The 15,215-nt window shown below is 37.5% G+C and overlaps 1 protein-coding gene across 2 annotated transcripts in view; it reads right to left on the reverse strand.

Moving 5' to 3' along the window:
• Positions 1 to 10,628, reverse strand: part of LOC139736892 (CD5 antigen-like) — a 35,334-nt gene extending 24,706 nt beyond the window's left edge. For both annotated transcript variants that reach the window (XM_071647552.1, XM_071647551.1), the window contains exon 1: positions 9,361 to 10,628. In XM_071647552.1, the coding sequence (XP_071503653.1) occupies positions 9,361 to 9,514 (154 nt within the window). In that variant the 5' untranslated portion in view covers positions 9,515 to 10,628. The remainder of the gene's footprint in view (positions 1 to 9,360) is intronic.
• Between the last annotated feature and the right edge of the window lie 4,587 nt (positions 10,629 to 15,215).

Here is a 15,215-nt window from a genome sequence, read left to right on the forward strand (position 1 = left end):
GATGAAATATTAAAGAGCACATAATTCTAAGAGGAACTCCAAGTTTATTTGATAAAGATTGGTTTTGAAGCTGCTAAAGTATCCCAAAACAAAGTAAAACAAAGTGATCCTAATAAGAGGTGGGTCCCACCATTTATTAGGATAATGTTTTTTTTGGCATCTTTTCGTCATTTTAAAACCAATTTTCATCAAATAAACTTTGAATTCCTCTTAGAATTGCATGCTCTTTCATATTTCATGAAAGGTTTTTCATTATCTGACAAAAAAAGTTGGAAACCTGAAGCTCCTCAACTAAAACTATACATCCCTTAAGACAATGCTCAAATTTGATAAATAGTGGTACCGATGCAGGAAATGATTTTCTTCTCTTTGATCCTCCCCACATGTTCACAAAGTGGGATGTTAAGGAAAAGCAGAGAGGGAGGGTATGGAGCTCACCATCATTGATCATGCCCTACATAGCAGGTATGGGTGTGAAACTTATCTCATGTTTACATTTCCTACCTAGTCTCAGCCACATGAAAAAAAAAAGTTCAAAGACCATTTCCCAGTAAACAGCTGGAAACAATCAATACACTACATGATCATGTGTTCTACTAGAAGGCAAAAACACCAACATAATCTGAAGCAATAGCAACAGATTTACAAAGAAACACACACAAGAAATACCTGTGTTCCACAAATTAATGGGAAGGAAAGCTTTACATAAATCTGGACACAACAAACTGCAGATTAAGAAATGTAGATTCATGGATTTTTACAACTATAATCAATCATGCAGATATCTTATTCAAATTTTCTTGCAGACTAATTGAGGAAAAAGGACTTCCACACATAAACTTATCATATGTGACTCTGAGGCAACTTTATTCCTAACTTTAAGAATACCAAGTCTGGAATTGCATTTTCATCTACAGCAAAAATACACTATTACTATTATCATAGAACTTTAAGAATAAAATATTTTCTAGCGTATGCTGTCTGACAATGAGGATGCTTTCAAAGGTTAATGATTTCTACATATGAAATTTCTCTCTCTCATTTGAGAACATGAATCATCTTCAGCTGCCCTGACACTTGCATGAATTTGGCTTCACACTGCCCCTGTATTATGCCGTGCCAGTGTGAGCTGTTTAGTGGCACGTAGTCCGTTTTTGGTCATGTTGAATTTACGAATAGTAAATACGAAATGCCTAATCTTCAGAACACGCAATGCACGTCATGTTTAGGCCATACTTACATAATGTTTACACATTTGTACTCACTTCCAAGACAATTTGCAGTGATCACTTGTTTTTCTTCTCTTTTTTGGTCACGAGACTTGTTCTAACTGGCTCGTGTACTTCCACACGTACTGCCCTGCATTGCCCACACGCTGGGATGGCTATAGTTTGTGCATAGGTTGTGCATGCATAGCTTATAAAGGGTTAACAAAAGTTGCCCACAACCGAATATTTCGCAAGGTTTTTATTTTTGTGAATTTTGCGAGTCAGCTGCTATTTGCAAAATTGATGACACACGAAAATATTGACTCTAATGCCGATATGAATGTGTCGTATACATAACACTTCTCCTTTCAGTACAGGACTCCAGGACTACGAATTTACCCACCCGCTAAATCGTCGGGAAGTCTCGTTTTGCAAAACTTAGACTTGCTAAATATATGGCATATTCAGTATATCAAAAGGGCCAACCAAGACACCAGTTTGGACAATGTGTAACAAGCCAGAACAAAAAGTTGCCCCGTTCGGGCATCCCAAGATCATAAGTGTCACAATAATGAAACAAATAAATGAAATAAGAAAGATTTAAAAAGTTATTGTGCTAAATGTGGCATCTCAGTCAAAAAAATCCAAAACAAAATACTGTTGTTTTTTATCCTCCCTGTTTGAGGCTGAAGTGCCAAGTATGTTTTGCTATTGCTATTGCTTTCAATTTCATAAGACAACATCTTGTTATGTTATTATTGTTTTGTTGTTTGTGAAGTTTTTTTTTTAAAAAGAAAGCCCCAGGCCTGGCTCAAAAGGCAGGTACCCAAGGCACCTCTCCACACCCTCAGCTCTCCCTCTGGACCCCCATGAGCCGGAGGACTTTTTCTGGGGAGCAGTGAGCTTGGAAAAACAGGCAGCGTTGCAAAACTCCCACTCGCCTGCCAATCCTCAATTCCATCCTTCAACCTCCTGCCATACTCTAGAAGAAAGACGGACATTATCGGCTCGTGATTTGGAGATGGAAAACAGAAACGAGGGAATGAATGACATGACCCAGAAAGTCTGCAGATTTGCACAAATATCATCATCTTAAGACTAATGTTAACAATGCATTTACTTAAATATCAATTTAAGGAAATTCTGTCACTGATGAGGATTTATGCATCATCTGGACTTCAAAGATAATCTGGTTAGTTTTTCATGTGTTTCAAAAGAATGTAACCTATTTGATAGGATGTTTGAAAATAATTTTCAAACCTCTCTATAGCGGTAGAAATAACTTGCTATGTCATGGGAATTCTGTATACAGTCACTACTATAGCTGGGCTTTTAATGATGTTGAAAAAAATAAAGAATTTCAGAGAGTGCATGTTTTCATGAATATCGAGCAGATGATTTAAGATTTTTAGTCACCTTCACTTTGCCAATTACAACGTCCCTAATACTCATGAGCAGTGTTGATAATACATAATCAGCAACTTTTAGCATCTTACCATTGATTTACCTGTGATGTGTGTGTGTGTGTGTGTGTGAGCAATGCAATGTCATCCTTCATAATTCAGCCAGTGCAATGCACAGAGATTTTGCATGTTGCACAAGTCTCGATGTGAGCATTATTCTGACTACTATAGCTAACTTCATCCTAACAATGATGATTATTTGGTTCTCAAAACTTCTTAGAGAAAACAAAAAGCACAGACTATTCTACAAAGCTAGAATACCATATTCCCTTTATGGTGCCATATATATGCACATATGATATTATGTGAGTTTGTTTTCATGCCGACAATGCGGCAGCAGTCAAAGGCTTCTGTATAATGGTGACCTTGGCCACATCATCAATCGTCACATTATATGCCCAAACCAACGTCATGATGGGCCTCAATATACCGCCATAGAATCAGAATCACCTAATGCTTTCTAAGTAGGCAATATTCATAGTCCACTGATGAGCCATTCCATTATCACCTGTCTGACTATCTTCAGAAGATAGCCGGCTGATCTTAACTACCACTGAGGCTTCAAACTACAAAATAGCACTCCATTTTATGCTCATAAAGAAAACACTCCAATCTATGCATGTGTATGTATACTGTACATACTGATTTGTGCTTTGATTTCAATATACATGGTACATCAATACACTGGATAACAAATATCATTGATTTTCTCTCTCTTAAGAATATACTTGACTCAAAAGTGAAACGTAGCTACTAAAGCATGATGTCACATGGGGGTTGGGTTGTCGTTTTTCTATTTTGTACAAATCAAAACATCATCAAAATATTTGTCCCACTATATACTATCATATAATCCACGAGTATAACGCAAGAGTACATGTATGTGTCTCTCTTGCTTGCCTTCAAAACTGTCAAAGATGTCATTAATCATCATTTTCCCTCCCATCCCATTTATGATTATTCATCTTTCAGGCATGGAAAGGCTTATCAAATAATGCAAAAGTTGGTCTGTGGTGGTTCAGTTTACTACTTCAAATGTCAATAGAGTAACATTCTTCATACCCTTACACTGTAGTCCCTTTGAAAAATGTCTAGGAGTAATGCCTAGATGTATCTTGATCCAGTCAGCTACTTCACTTTCAATCCCAAAAGTGTTTCACATCAATCGTCATCTGCTCTGATAAACCTCAGATAAATCATGATGTCCAAATCTGCAAAATGGATTTCTTATATTTATCTTCTGAAGCCATGAACACTACATACATTGTACATGTACCTTCCAGCTTTTAGTAATCCAAAACCAAGAGCTTTATTGTAAGTCAAGAACTGCTAAACAGCAATTGAGAAACTGATAGGTTAATACTGATCTAATCAGCTAATCTGTCTGGTTCTTTTCTCAGACCAAACAATGTTCTTTTTAGATGGCATCTATGGGTTATCCATATTCCCTTACTGCCCAAAGTTTACTACTTAATCACAAAGAGTGAGGAAGAAAATGTAGATTCAAGGAACATTATTCTTCGGCATGTCATGATGAATTCCTTCAAAAACAATCAAATTGAGGTATTCATTCCTTCATTCCCGCTGCTTGTTGCCAATTTAGCCCCTGTCATATCTATATTTTGTTATCTGCACATAAGAAACTCTGTGCGTGCAACATCATGATATCATGTTTAGATAATCCATGACATTTTCATTAAGTCTTTGAACCCACATTCCTGTGTGGTGCAGGAAATGTGAAAGAGTATAAAGTACTGGGGAGACAAAAATAAAAAAATCACCGACAGAAGTTGTTTTCATCGTGCCAGGAAGGGCGGATTAACTTTGGTAGACTGCCGGTCAATTTGGCCGCTTTTAACATGAAAGTCTGCAACTCCTCCAATATCAGCTCGATGGCTGATGGCGGATGCAAATTTTGATCAGATTTGGCAGTCGGCCTCAGAAGAAGAGGAGGAAGTCAGAATTGATAACAGAATTGCATAACCTGACTTCAGCGTCGGATCACCAGGCATAGGGGTGATAAAAGCTGGAGCGATGCCCGGGTGTAGTGACAAACTCAACGCTTACTCTGGCAAAGGGAAGCAGTCCATCGCATGCACAGCCAGAATGAGTAAAATCAGTAAGTGCAAAAAAGGAAATACTATTAATCTCTTGATCAGGGATCAAATCAGACACTGGCAAATGAACTGAGGCACAGACAAATATGTTTTATGATATTGCATCATATGCCAAAGTGGGAAGAGAAGAATTCTGTAAATTTTGAATGGGTGCACCCTCTTTTCTCTATGATATTTGGAAATCATTTAGATACATATAGCAGATTACTTGCTCACTATCCTATGCTTTATCATATTCACTGAAATCCCCCCCCCCCCAAAAAAAAAGGTGTCATAAATGCTACATGTATACATTCTAGAAAAGTAACTAGATATCAAATATCTAAGAAGTATGTATGAGAGGTAGATCTAGATTGCACCATGAAAGCTACACTTAACACTGCTTGTGTTATTCACTTATGTCCTACTACCCATTGTCTATGGAAACCATATGAAATTGTTTAAGATCTAAAAATCTGGTAGGGATGGGGTTAAAAGAAACCATAACCAGATGTTGATTTTCCTTCAATGAAAGGAGTCTTGTCAATCAGCAGCAGATCAGTGAGAATCCTTTAAAAGAAAAAGTGGACATTGCCAAATTTTAAGAGAAAAATCCAAAATGCTCCAAGGTCCCACTCATAATGATACTTTTGCACAAAAACAGCCATTTTGGTCAGGTGACTACAATGGTAGCAGTGTGTAATTCTCCTTCATTGTATTGTATAGAAAGATGATCCTTCTTGAATTCACTTGAAGGTTGTTACTGTCTATGCTTTTTGATGACGCATATGAAGAACACACCATCCTAGATAATCCTGAGACATGAAAAATCTTTCTATTGAAGATGAATTGGACAAGCAGAAAAACTGACATTTGATGTTAGAAAGGTGATGTCACAAACATGTGACCACAACAGCCATATCTAGCTAGTCATGTGACAATATGGTACTGGACACACTGACCCTTCATATGGTCATTTCCACCTTATGCATCATCCGCGACCTTGTAGAAGTGGACTGGGAATGAATAGATGAAAGATTACATTAAAGATGAATAAATGAGTTATATGATTTCTAGGTTCAACAAGAAATATTGATCACATGACCACCATGCCCAAGGCCAGCATGTTTTCTTGTTTTGTTTTGTTTTGTTTTTTGGTGTGTATGTTCTTTGTTTCCAAGTGTTTTTATCTATCTTCTTTTTTTTTTTGGGGGGGGGGGGTTGGTGGGGGCCTTTTATTTGCTCATTATGGTGACCTTGTTCACATTCTCTTGGCTAAAACTTTCTAATCATAGTATTTGTCAGTATCACTCACTCCTTTGCCATTCTATTGGGTTTGACTTCACTTCACTTCACAGTGGAAAAAAAAAATTAAAGAAAAAAAAAACTTTCGGGAAGTACTCTAAAAATTCTCTAAGCACTTTCACGCTTAATTCACTGAGACCTTTCAGTGAGTACATTTGTCTTTTTCATATACTGATATACAATGCTTGCATGTATCCATTTACCATGCACGTCATGTATCCATCACTTAACAGAGTATATTTGAATTCATGCTGCCCATTTCATCTGCTCCAGTTGGAACACATCGATTGACAATGACTAGGAGTCCATTTGACTGCTACATTTAGATATGATTTCCATTAGGTCAAAATTCTTAGGAGCCATCAGATAGGAATAAAAATCATTAATGATGACATCTAGAATGTAGCTTGGTAATGTATTAAGTGCTGGATCACTTTATGACACCATCACTTTACCCCCTGATAAAGAGTCTGTATATTGCAACTGTCTCATTTCCACCTGTTTGTTTTACAATTTGTCTTTATGCTGAACTTGACAGAAAACACATGGAAGAGACTACTAGGGTATATCATGTAAGCTTCTAAAGGAGTACTTATCATGCTGCTCTGTTCTGAAACTTCATTGGAATTCTGCTAAGATCTGTGATGGTCTTTATTGTCATGTCATACATTTGAAGTTGTCATGTATTCTGAAGCAGAGAGGCAAAAACACATTCTGACAGTCCAAACTTTAATAATTTCACTTACTGCCCTCTAAGATGCAAGCTGTCATTTTGCATAAGTACACTTTTGTTTTACTTCATTGCTCATTGCTCAAGTCTTTTCCAATACCATCACAACAAATTTCTGTCTCACTAACTGCAATCATCAGTATGTCACTTTTCACATTGAGAGAAAGCATTTTATTTGGGGAAATATCTTACTATACATGATCTAAACCCTTCTGACCAACAAATGACTAATTCTGTTATCAGCACCTGTTGTTTGTCAGCAATTGCACTTCCTCCATGAAGATTTGGACAATAAAGTGACTCTTCATAGTCATGATACATACTGTATCATCAAATGTATATGGGTGTGCACGGCATAAAAGTTGCTGTCCTCTCGTACACATGCTGAATGATGATGTTTGAAGACAAACAAAAAGACCTATCAGAATCTTTATTATTCAGGTCTTTAAGCTTTTGCCATTTTGTGCTACAAGGGAAAAAAAGAAAAAAAAAATGGTCCTAATAAACGGTGGGACCCCCACCTTTTGTTAGGACCACTTTTTTGGTTGATATCTCAGTCATTTCAAAAATCATTTTTATCAAATAAACTTTGAATTGCTCTTAGAATCATAAGCTCTGTAATATTTCATATAAGTGGTTTCTGATTATCTCACAAAAAAGTTAAAACCTGAATCCCCATCTCAACTAGAAGTATTGTCATCCCTTTCAGACACTGTTTTGGAATTGTCTAGTGGTATATAGCATCATCACACAAGTTTTGCTTGAAAATAGTTTATGCCAGTGTGTAGCTTTCAATCTCCATCTAAAGCTAGTCAGAGGATTCAATTATTAATTCTGCATTTGATATTGATTATCAGCACAAGATTTGTATATTCCCAGTGATCAATGCCATGCTTCTTATGGAACACAAATTCACACAGCCTTTGTGAGAATGTTATGATATACAAGATTTCCCCCTTTTTGCTATTCTATGCTTTCTATACGTATCCAGGTTTGATGTCAAAGCTTACCAGTAGAGTTCAAACCTCTGGACCTGTCCATTTTTAAAATCGACACTAATCTAACTCACACATCTCACTTGGGCCACTACAACATTACAATTAAATTTGCTTGAAGTGTGAAAATGACATTCATTGTCTTGGTAATATATTTTGCAATACGTAGCCCCCCCCCCCCAAAAAAAAAGAAAAGAAAAGAAAAAGAAAGGCAACCCTTTCACCCTACAAGAAAGTCATATGAATACATAAAGCAAGGTGTGACATCATAAAAGAATTCCGCCCCTGTGATGCTAGATAGGAGCGCATCACATTAAATATATCATTGTATCATAGCATTACTAACTCATCAATACACCAGATGATATTGATCCACACACACACACACACACACACACACACACACACACACACACAAGAAATCCAATGGATTTTCAAGTCAGATATCCAAGCATCAATATCAATGAATTTGTGGGTATTAAATAACTGTTTCTCTTCCCCTTTCACAACAAATAAATGAATTAAACTTGTTTTTGTTTCATCTCTTCTAATAAACAACAAGTAGCAATAAATACCTGCATTCTATACCAACTGATGCATAATTTCAAAATATTTTTGGGTTTGGCGAACAAATCCTAGCCATATCAGGAGCATAAGACACAGGAGGGAGAATTCAGAGCAAAAAGAAAGAAGCGAGTTTGGATTGTTAGTATCAAAATTTATACTTCACAGTTTTCAATCACATGAACAAAAATTTAGACCGACATTTATGTAGCTACAAGAGATTTAACGAAGTAACAATAGGAATTGCCCATGTCTTATTGTGAATGTTCTCATACTCTACAAGCATGTTAGATTTGCATTATCCTTTTGCTGGTTAAACAGATTGAATATGCATATGATTGCATGCATTAAAATGAAACAAAAACAGAATACACAACTGATAAATGGTTAAGACTACATAGTGTTTTGGGGTAAAGTTATAGGACAAGTTCACCTTCAAATACATGTGACTTGAGTGAATGCAGCAGTATAAGTAGAAGACATCAGTAAAGAGTTTTGGGGAAATCAGACAATCTGTTCAAAAGTTATGAATTTTTAAGTATCTGCACAGTCACTGCTGGATGAGAAGACTACTACAATGTATGATGTCACATGCGTACAACGATATAAGGAAAATAAAAAGAGAATTTCACAAAATCTTACTTTTTGATAAAAGTGCACATTTCCTCGACTCGTCACTGACGTATAATAAGGGTAATATTATTCCCCCTTGCCTTCTGAAAGAGGAAAGTCAAGTGTTCTTTTATTATGCAAGAAAAATGAAAATATCTTGAATTTCTTTATATTTTCTTTATATCATTGTACGCATATGACATCACAAGCTGTAGTAGTCTTCTCATCCGGCAGCGACTAAGCAGAAACTTCGAAAAGGTATAACTTTTAAACGGATTGTCCGATTTTCCTCAAACTCTTGCTGATGTGTTCTATTAATATTGCTGCATTCACTCAATCCACATGTCTATGAAGGTGAACTTGTCCTTAAAACCGAGGAAGCCTTACCTTCAACTGGTTCTGTAGTGTTGATGAAAGCTGGCATGACTTCTTCCACTAATAGGGAGAGGGAGAGGAGGAGAACACTGAGTATCGTCCAAGCCCTCTTCCACCGCCTCCATCTCCCCCTTGACACCGATACCATCCAGCTCCGCTGCATCATTGATCAATCAAAGCTCTGGTCGTTAGGCAAATCTTCCGGCCGGAGACTCCTGCTCCATGCTGAGGGTACTACTCAGTCCACTAGGTTGGCGTAAAAGCAGTCGAGGGCTCACTCAGCGGCAGTGCACAGGTTTAATGGGCACGGCTGACTGAGCCACGCATCGGGAGTGCAAGTCTGATTTCAGCAGGGGGGCGACGCACGTGCCTTTCGTGGAATCATGTACACGCACAAATCCAGAGAAGCGGGAGCAGGAATAAGGGGAATGTATTTGCCGTGTTTCCGCCCCGGCGTGTCAAGTGATTTACTGTCGACTGGTTGTGTCTACCTGTCTCCCTGCTCACACTCAGGCATCTCACTTAACACAGTTGGTGGCAACTCTTGATATTCACATTTCTCTAGCTACTAGGAAGTCACTAGCTGGCAGAGAGTGATAAAGTATACTTGCTACCCCCTGCTGCATTGCAAACATAAGCTGGGTTGGTAGGGAGAGAGGATGCCTGTAGCTCCTGACTGAGTTATGGCTAGATCAAACTTTAATGCTCCCTGTTGGATGTCCTTTTTCCCTCCGCCCTACACTGCTCACATTTTTGCTCGTTATCACATCACTCCAACATACCTTTGCACTCTATTCCTTGGCTTGTATATATCTCACGTACGCAATGATTTAAGACATGCTAAAGTGCCTCTCCAATTTCTAGATCACACTGTGCTTGTCTTCACCACCTTCTACTGTCAACTTGATGAAAAAAAAGGGGGAGTGAGACGGCGATCATAAGTGATGAGACAAGACACTTGCTGCTGATGAGGATTTGGTCTAGCTGGAAGGATGGCAGAGTTGGGTTTCGCCCCTCCTTACTTCTTGCTCATCCACACTGCGCTCCCCTCTACCTCAACTCCTCGTGCTGAAATGACAGGGATGTCGTCAGCTTACAGAATGGAGACGTTGCCCCTAATCTTCCTCTCAGATGGAGTGGTGCTCTGTACTTTTACCTCCCAAGCCGGCCAGATAACCATACAAGTTTCACCCTGCAAAAGGGGGAACAGACACAGATAAAGTTTGATTCTTTTAATGTATACAACTGACAAAATAGTACACTTTAGACAGAATCAACTGAAGAAGTCATTAGCCTTTTTTTTCATTGCTTGGTTTCCAGCAATCATAGATGAGTTGATCCTTGAGTGTCTCTCCTGGATCTTAATCTGAGGAACACCCTCTAATCAATAATAGCAAAAGCAATGACAAAAAGTGTAAAATATGCTTACTTTCAAAACCTTGTTTCTAGTGAAACACAGTTTTGAATTGCACCTCCTTAATGTGTAAAAAAACCCAATGTTTCAAAACCATGTTTGTGATCATGACTACTGTTTATAATGGAATGTAAAACTGTTTTTCTTGTTTTGTTTTGTTTTGTTTTTTGCCAGAGAAGTTTAGTATAAAATACAACCATAGTGTTACAGATTTGTGAACCATTCACATGACTTATGAAGCATTCACATATGGAAGGGAGTATCATGGCTGATTACTATACACTGCAAACAGAAATCCATAGAAATGCTGTGTGAACTGTCAATTAAACAAAACTATTGGTGTGTTATAAATAAGAGAATACGTACAACGTATATGATATATAAACTACTCAGATTACAAGAACACATGAAAATTTGAGCAAAACTTGTTTAGAAAACTCCTTGGAAACATACATTACTTAATTGGCCGAATATGAATCATGAAATATTTTGAGGAGAAAAGTGATTTTTGTTTGCTTTTCAACTTACAGAAATTACTCTATCAGAATTAAACACATTTCTAATCACATTATCTTTTAAATTGCTACTTTTTATATGAGCCAATATGCAAGGAATAACAGGAAACATAGGTTCCTTTTTTTTTTGTGGGGGGGGGGTGGGGGAGGAGGTGGTTGCAGAAATGCCTTGAATTACGATGATCATGAAGATTGGGAAACTGATCTCACACGTGTGCATTTCCTTTATTTTCAAGCAGATTAATTCGAGATAAAATGGCAGGACTAGGGCAACCTGTGCTCCGTGCCCCCATTACAGCAATCTTGGCAACCAATATCAGCGAGCTACCTCTATAATCACAGGTAATGAATATCTTGCATATTGCGGGGACATGTTTAGAGACTGGCCCTGCAGCTACATACCATGAAAAATGGGGGAAGAGAGAGAGAGAGAGAGAGAGAAAGATGAAGAAGAAGAAATGAAGAAAGAGACTATTAATGAACTTCCGTGTCTCCTCATCTTGCAGGAGACAAAGAAAATATACCCAGCCTTGCGTGCAGGCCTATAGGCCATGAACCAATTTGATAAGGAGTAAAGCATACAGGACATATTTTTGCACAGATTAAATGCTGTATCTCCACTGGAGGACTAAAGAAAACACCGCCATGATAATGGATAGGTCACTGCCTCTTCTGCAAAGCATTCTGGCGTAAGACGGGTGAATCTTTCCACCGAACCAAGACTCTCATCTATAGCTGGTCAGGAGAGACAGAGAGGGAGAGAATACACAATAATGGACCCGGGGGGGGGGGGGGGGGGAGGGGGCAGGAACATGATATTGGAAGGTAATTTGCAGTGTGACAAAGGAGAGCCAGAGTCAATGTGGAAAATGAAATACACTTCACCTAACCCATAAAAGGAATATGCCTTCCTCTGAAGCCATAGCTACATGTTCTGACGTTGAAAAATAAAGGTATTAATCTACTGTTCTGGATGCAAATATCAACAAGGCATTCATTTTGAGTTTACACCATAGTAAAAAAACCTAAAATTCTGAGTTTGCATAATCACTTAGTGAACAAATAGTTCAAAAAGTTTCCCCCGTACTAAACTTTAGCTGAAATGAGGTAAACACAATCAAGTATTTACTCATCATTTCAACTTTTGTTTGATGTAAAAAAAAAGGAAAGAAGGGTATGCCATGACTGTTGGATGTGTCAATACCTGAAGCTGGTTGAACCATGTGCATTGATTAAACCATAGTCTCTCCCATTGCTTACTAAGGTATATTGAGATGAATGTATCATAGTAAACATGTTTAGCTGAGGCAAGAGTACCCTTCATGTCAAATAAACGTCATTACCACTAATGGAAAGAGCTGCTAAAATTTGTTGGTTTTTATGCTTCAAGGAAGAGTGAACAAAAAACAAAAAGACGTACAGAAATCTTATGATCAGATTGATTTTAAATTTAAGCTGTCAAAATAACATATCTGGAAGTGGTTTTAAGTTTGAACCTGATTTAATATTTTTTCTATTTTCATTGCAACATTACTCTCACAATTTGGGTAGCATGAGAGTGGTGGGAAGGATGGGAAAAAAAAAACCGATTGTGTAACACACCTTGGATGTAATATAGGCTCTATATACTGACGAAAAATATCAAAGGTAAAGATTGTGTACTTCGAAGATATCGAGTTGGCTTGACAGACATTGGTTACAAATGGAAGAAGGGAAAGAATGCAATATACTTGCCACAAATGTGAACCATAATGACTGGGAGACAGAAAGGCAAAAAACTAGAGATTTGGGAAGAGGAAATTCAATCATGTTTCCAATATGGATGGCTAGATGGCTATGTCAAGGCAACACAAATAGTGTTCTAATAAAACATGTATCACTTGTGTCCGCTTGTGTCAAAGTACACACATCATAAATTTTTGACAGCATCATCTATTCCTACTGACCCTTCTGTCCCTCTTGGCTAGATATTGCCTCAGCTCGCATCAATTCTAGGAAATGACACAGGTAAGACACAAGCCGTTCGTCCATGATTTAAACCCAGGCTTTGCTGACCATGTTTCCATGCTGGCACCAAGTCCAGTGTTTGCTAAGAATCGCGAAAACGTGCAGGTCAGTGCCTAGCGTGAGTCACCTGACTAGATGAATTAATTCTCTGGTTGCTGGAGCTTGAGGGCAATTGGGCTCTATTTTTTTCCACCTCCACATCCACCCAATTTCAATAAAACCTCATCAGCTGATGGGGGCATGGTATCAGTGTGTTACTTATCAAATTCGAGATCTCATCACACTCTAAATTTCGATGAACTGCTGGGCTGATCCAACACTCCTCATCTTGTTCTTTAAGTCTCTGAGCATCAATAAAATATAGTGTTTTGACAAAAACAAATTAGTTGATATTCATACCGTAATGTGATCTAGGGCTGTTGTTTATGTACATATAACTTTAAAGGTACTATTTACCACTAGGAGCAGTGATATGAAAAGTGTTCAAGATATGACATTTGATGCATATGTGTAGGTAAATTGTATCACAAAACATCCTTAAGTACAAAAAATTTCAAAATAAAGCCTAAACTATAAGGAGATATCACTATTTTCCCCACTAAACCATAACTGTAGACAGTTTAGTCTATAAACATTTTTTTTTAAAAACTATTGTTCGCATTTAGTATATCTAACAATACTTAACACTGATTATACTGACTCAAATTTTTACATTGGTTGTTTCTATCCCTGAATCACACTTTAGAACTATTTTGAAGCACTAAGCTGGGTTTTTGTTTCATCTGCAAATGGTAACTAATGCCTTTAAAAGTCACCATGCAGAGGCAGCACAAGTCATAAGAAAGTCGCATAGACATTTCACGTTACAGCTATACCAGTACATTAGAAGGTGTATACTTTTGTAGCTATACTTGGGGTACCAGTACTCAAATATGCACTTTTTGCATAGTGCTAAATATAGAATGTCCAGGATAAAATAACCATGGATTTCAGCTGATTCAAATGCTTGCACACTATTATTTATTTTTGAATATGATAAAGAATATAACTAGAAATGTCGCTAAGGCGACTGATGCCTCCGCCATAATGCATGATTCTCCCAATAGGTGTATAGTACGATGTCTTCACAATGTGTGATGACAGTTTCACATAACTGGCAAAATATCGAAATAACAGGTTTGTCAAAAATATCTTGAATGTTCACTTTCCACGAACTGGGTTTGCTATAATTGTCTATTAAAGAGTGCAGGTACACATATTTGGGGAATTGAAAATTTTTACTTGACTTCTGACCGACCTTATTATAAGTTTATGCATTGAGTATAATTTTCAAGGTATGAAGAAAGAGTGTAATTACAGTACAAAATATATATATTTTTTATTCAAACCTGACCTTTGACCTTTGACCTTCTGGCTGGAAATTTCCAAGAGAATCTCCATCAAGTAATACATGTACATATATTAAATTTTAAAACTAATAATGCAATCGTTGCATATACTAGTATATGAGGGAAATAGTAACATTTTGAGGAGTTGACCTTGACCTTTGAACCCCCTGACTATTGACCCATGACCCTTAAATTCCCTAGATAATCCCTGCCAGTCAGTACATGCATTTGTACAAGTTCCATGAAGATATACATTGAACCATTTGCGAGAAAAGTGATATTGCAACATTTTCACCTAACCTTTGACCTTTTGACCTTTGACCTTATGACATGAAACTCCCTCTGGAGAATCCTTACGCAGTAGTACATGTCTACACTAAGTTTCAAGAAAATAACTGCGGGCATTGCATAGATATGGGGGAAATAGCAACATTTTTAGCATTTGACCTTGACCTTTTGACCTTTGACCTCTTGTCAATGTCAATAGAATCTACTCAACTAATTGTCCCATCATACATCATCCTTGGACCAAGTTTGGTGAAA

This window comes from Diadema antillarum, unplaced genomic scaffold (assembly GCF_040938485.1).
Source record: "Diadema antillarum isolate AM-2024a unplaced genomic scaffold, OU_Dant_1.0 seq00000672_RagTag, whole genome shotgun sequence".
NCBI lineage: Eukaryota > Metazoa > Echinodermata > Echinoidea > Diadematoida > Diadematidae > Diadema > Diadema antillarum.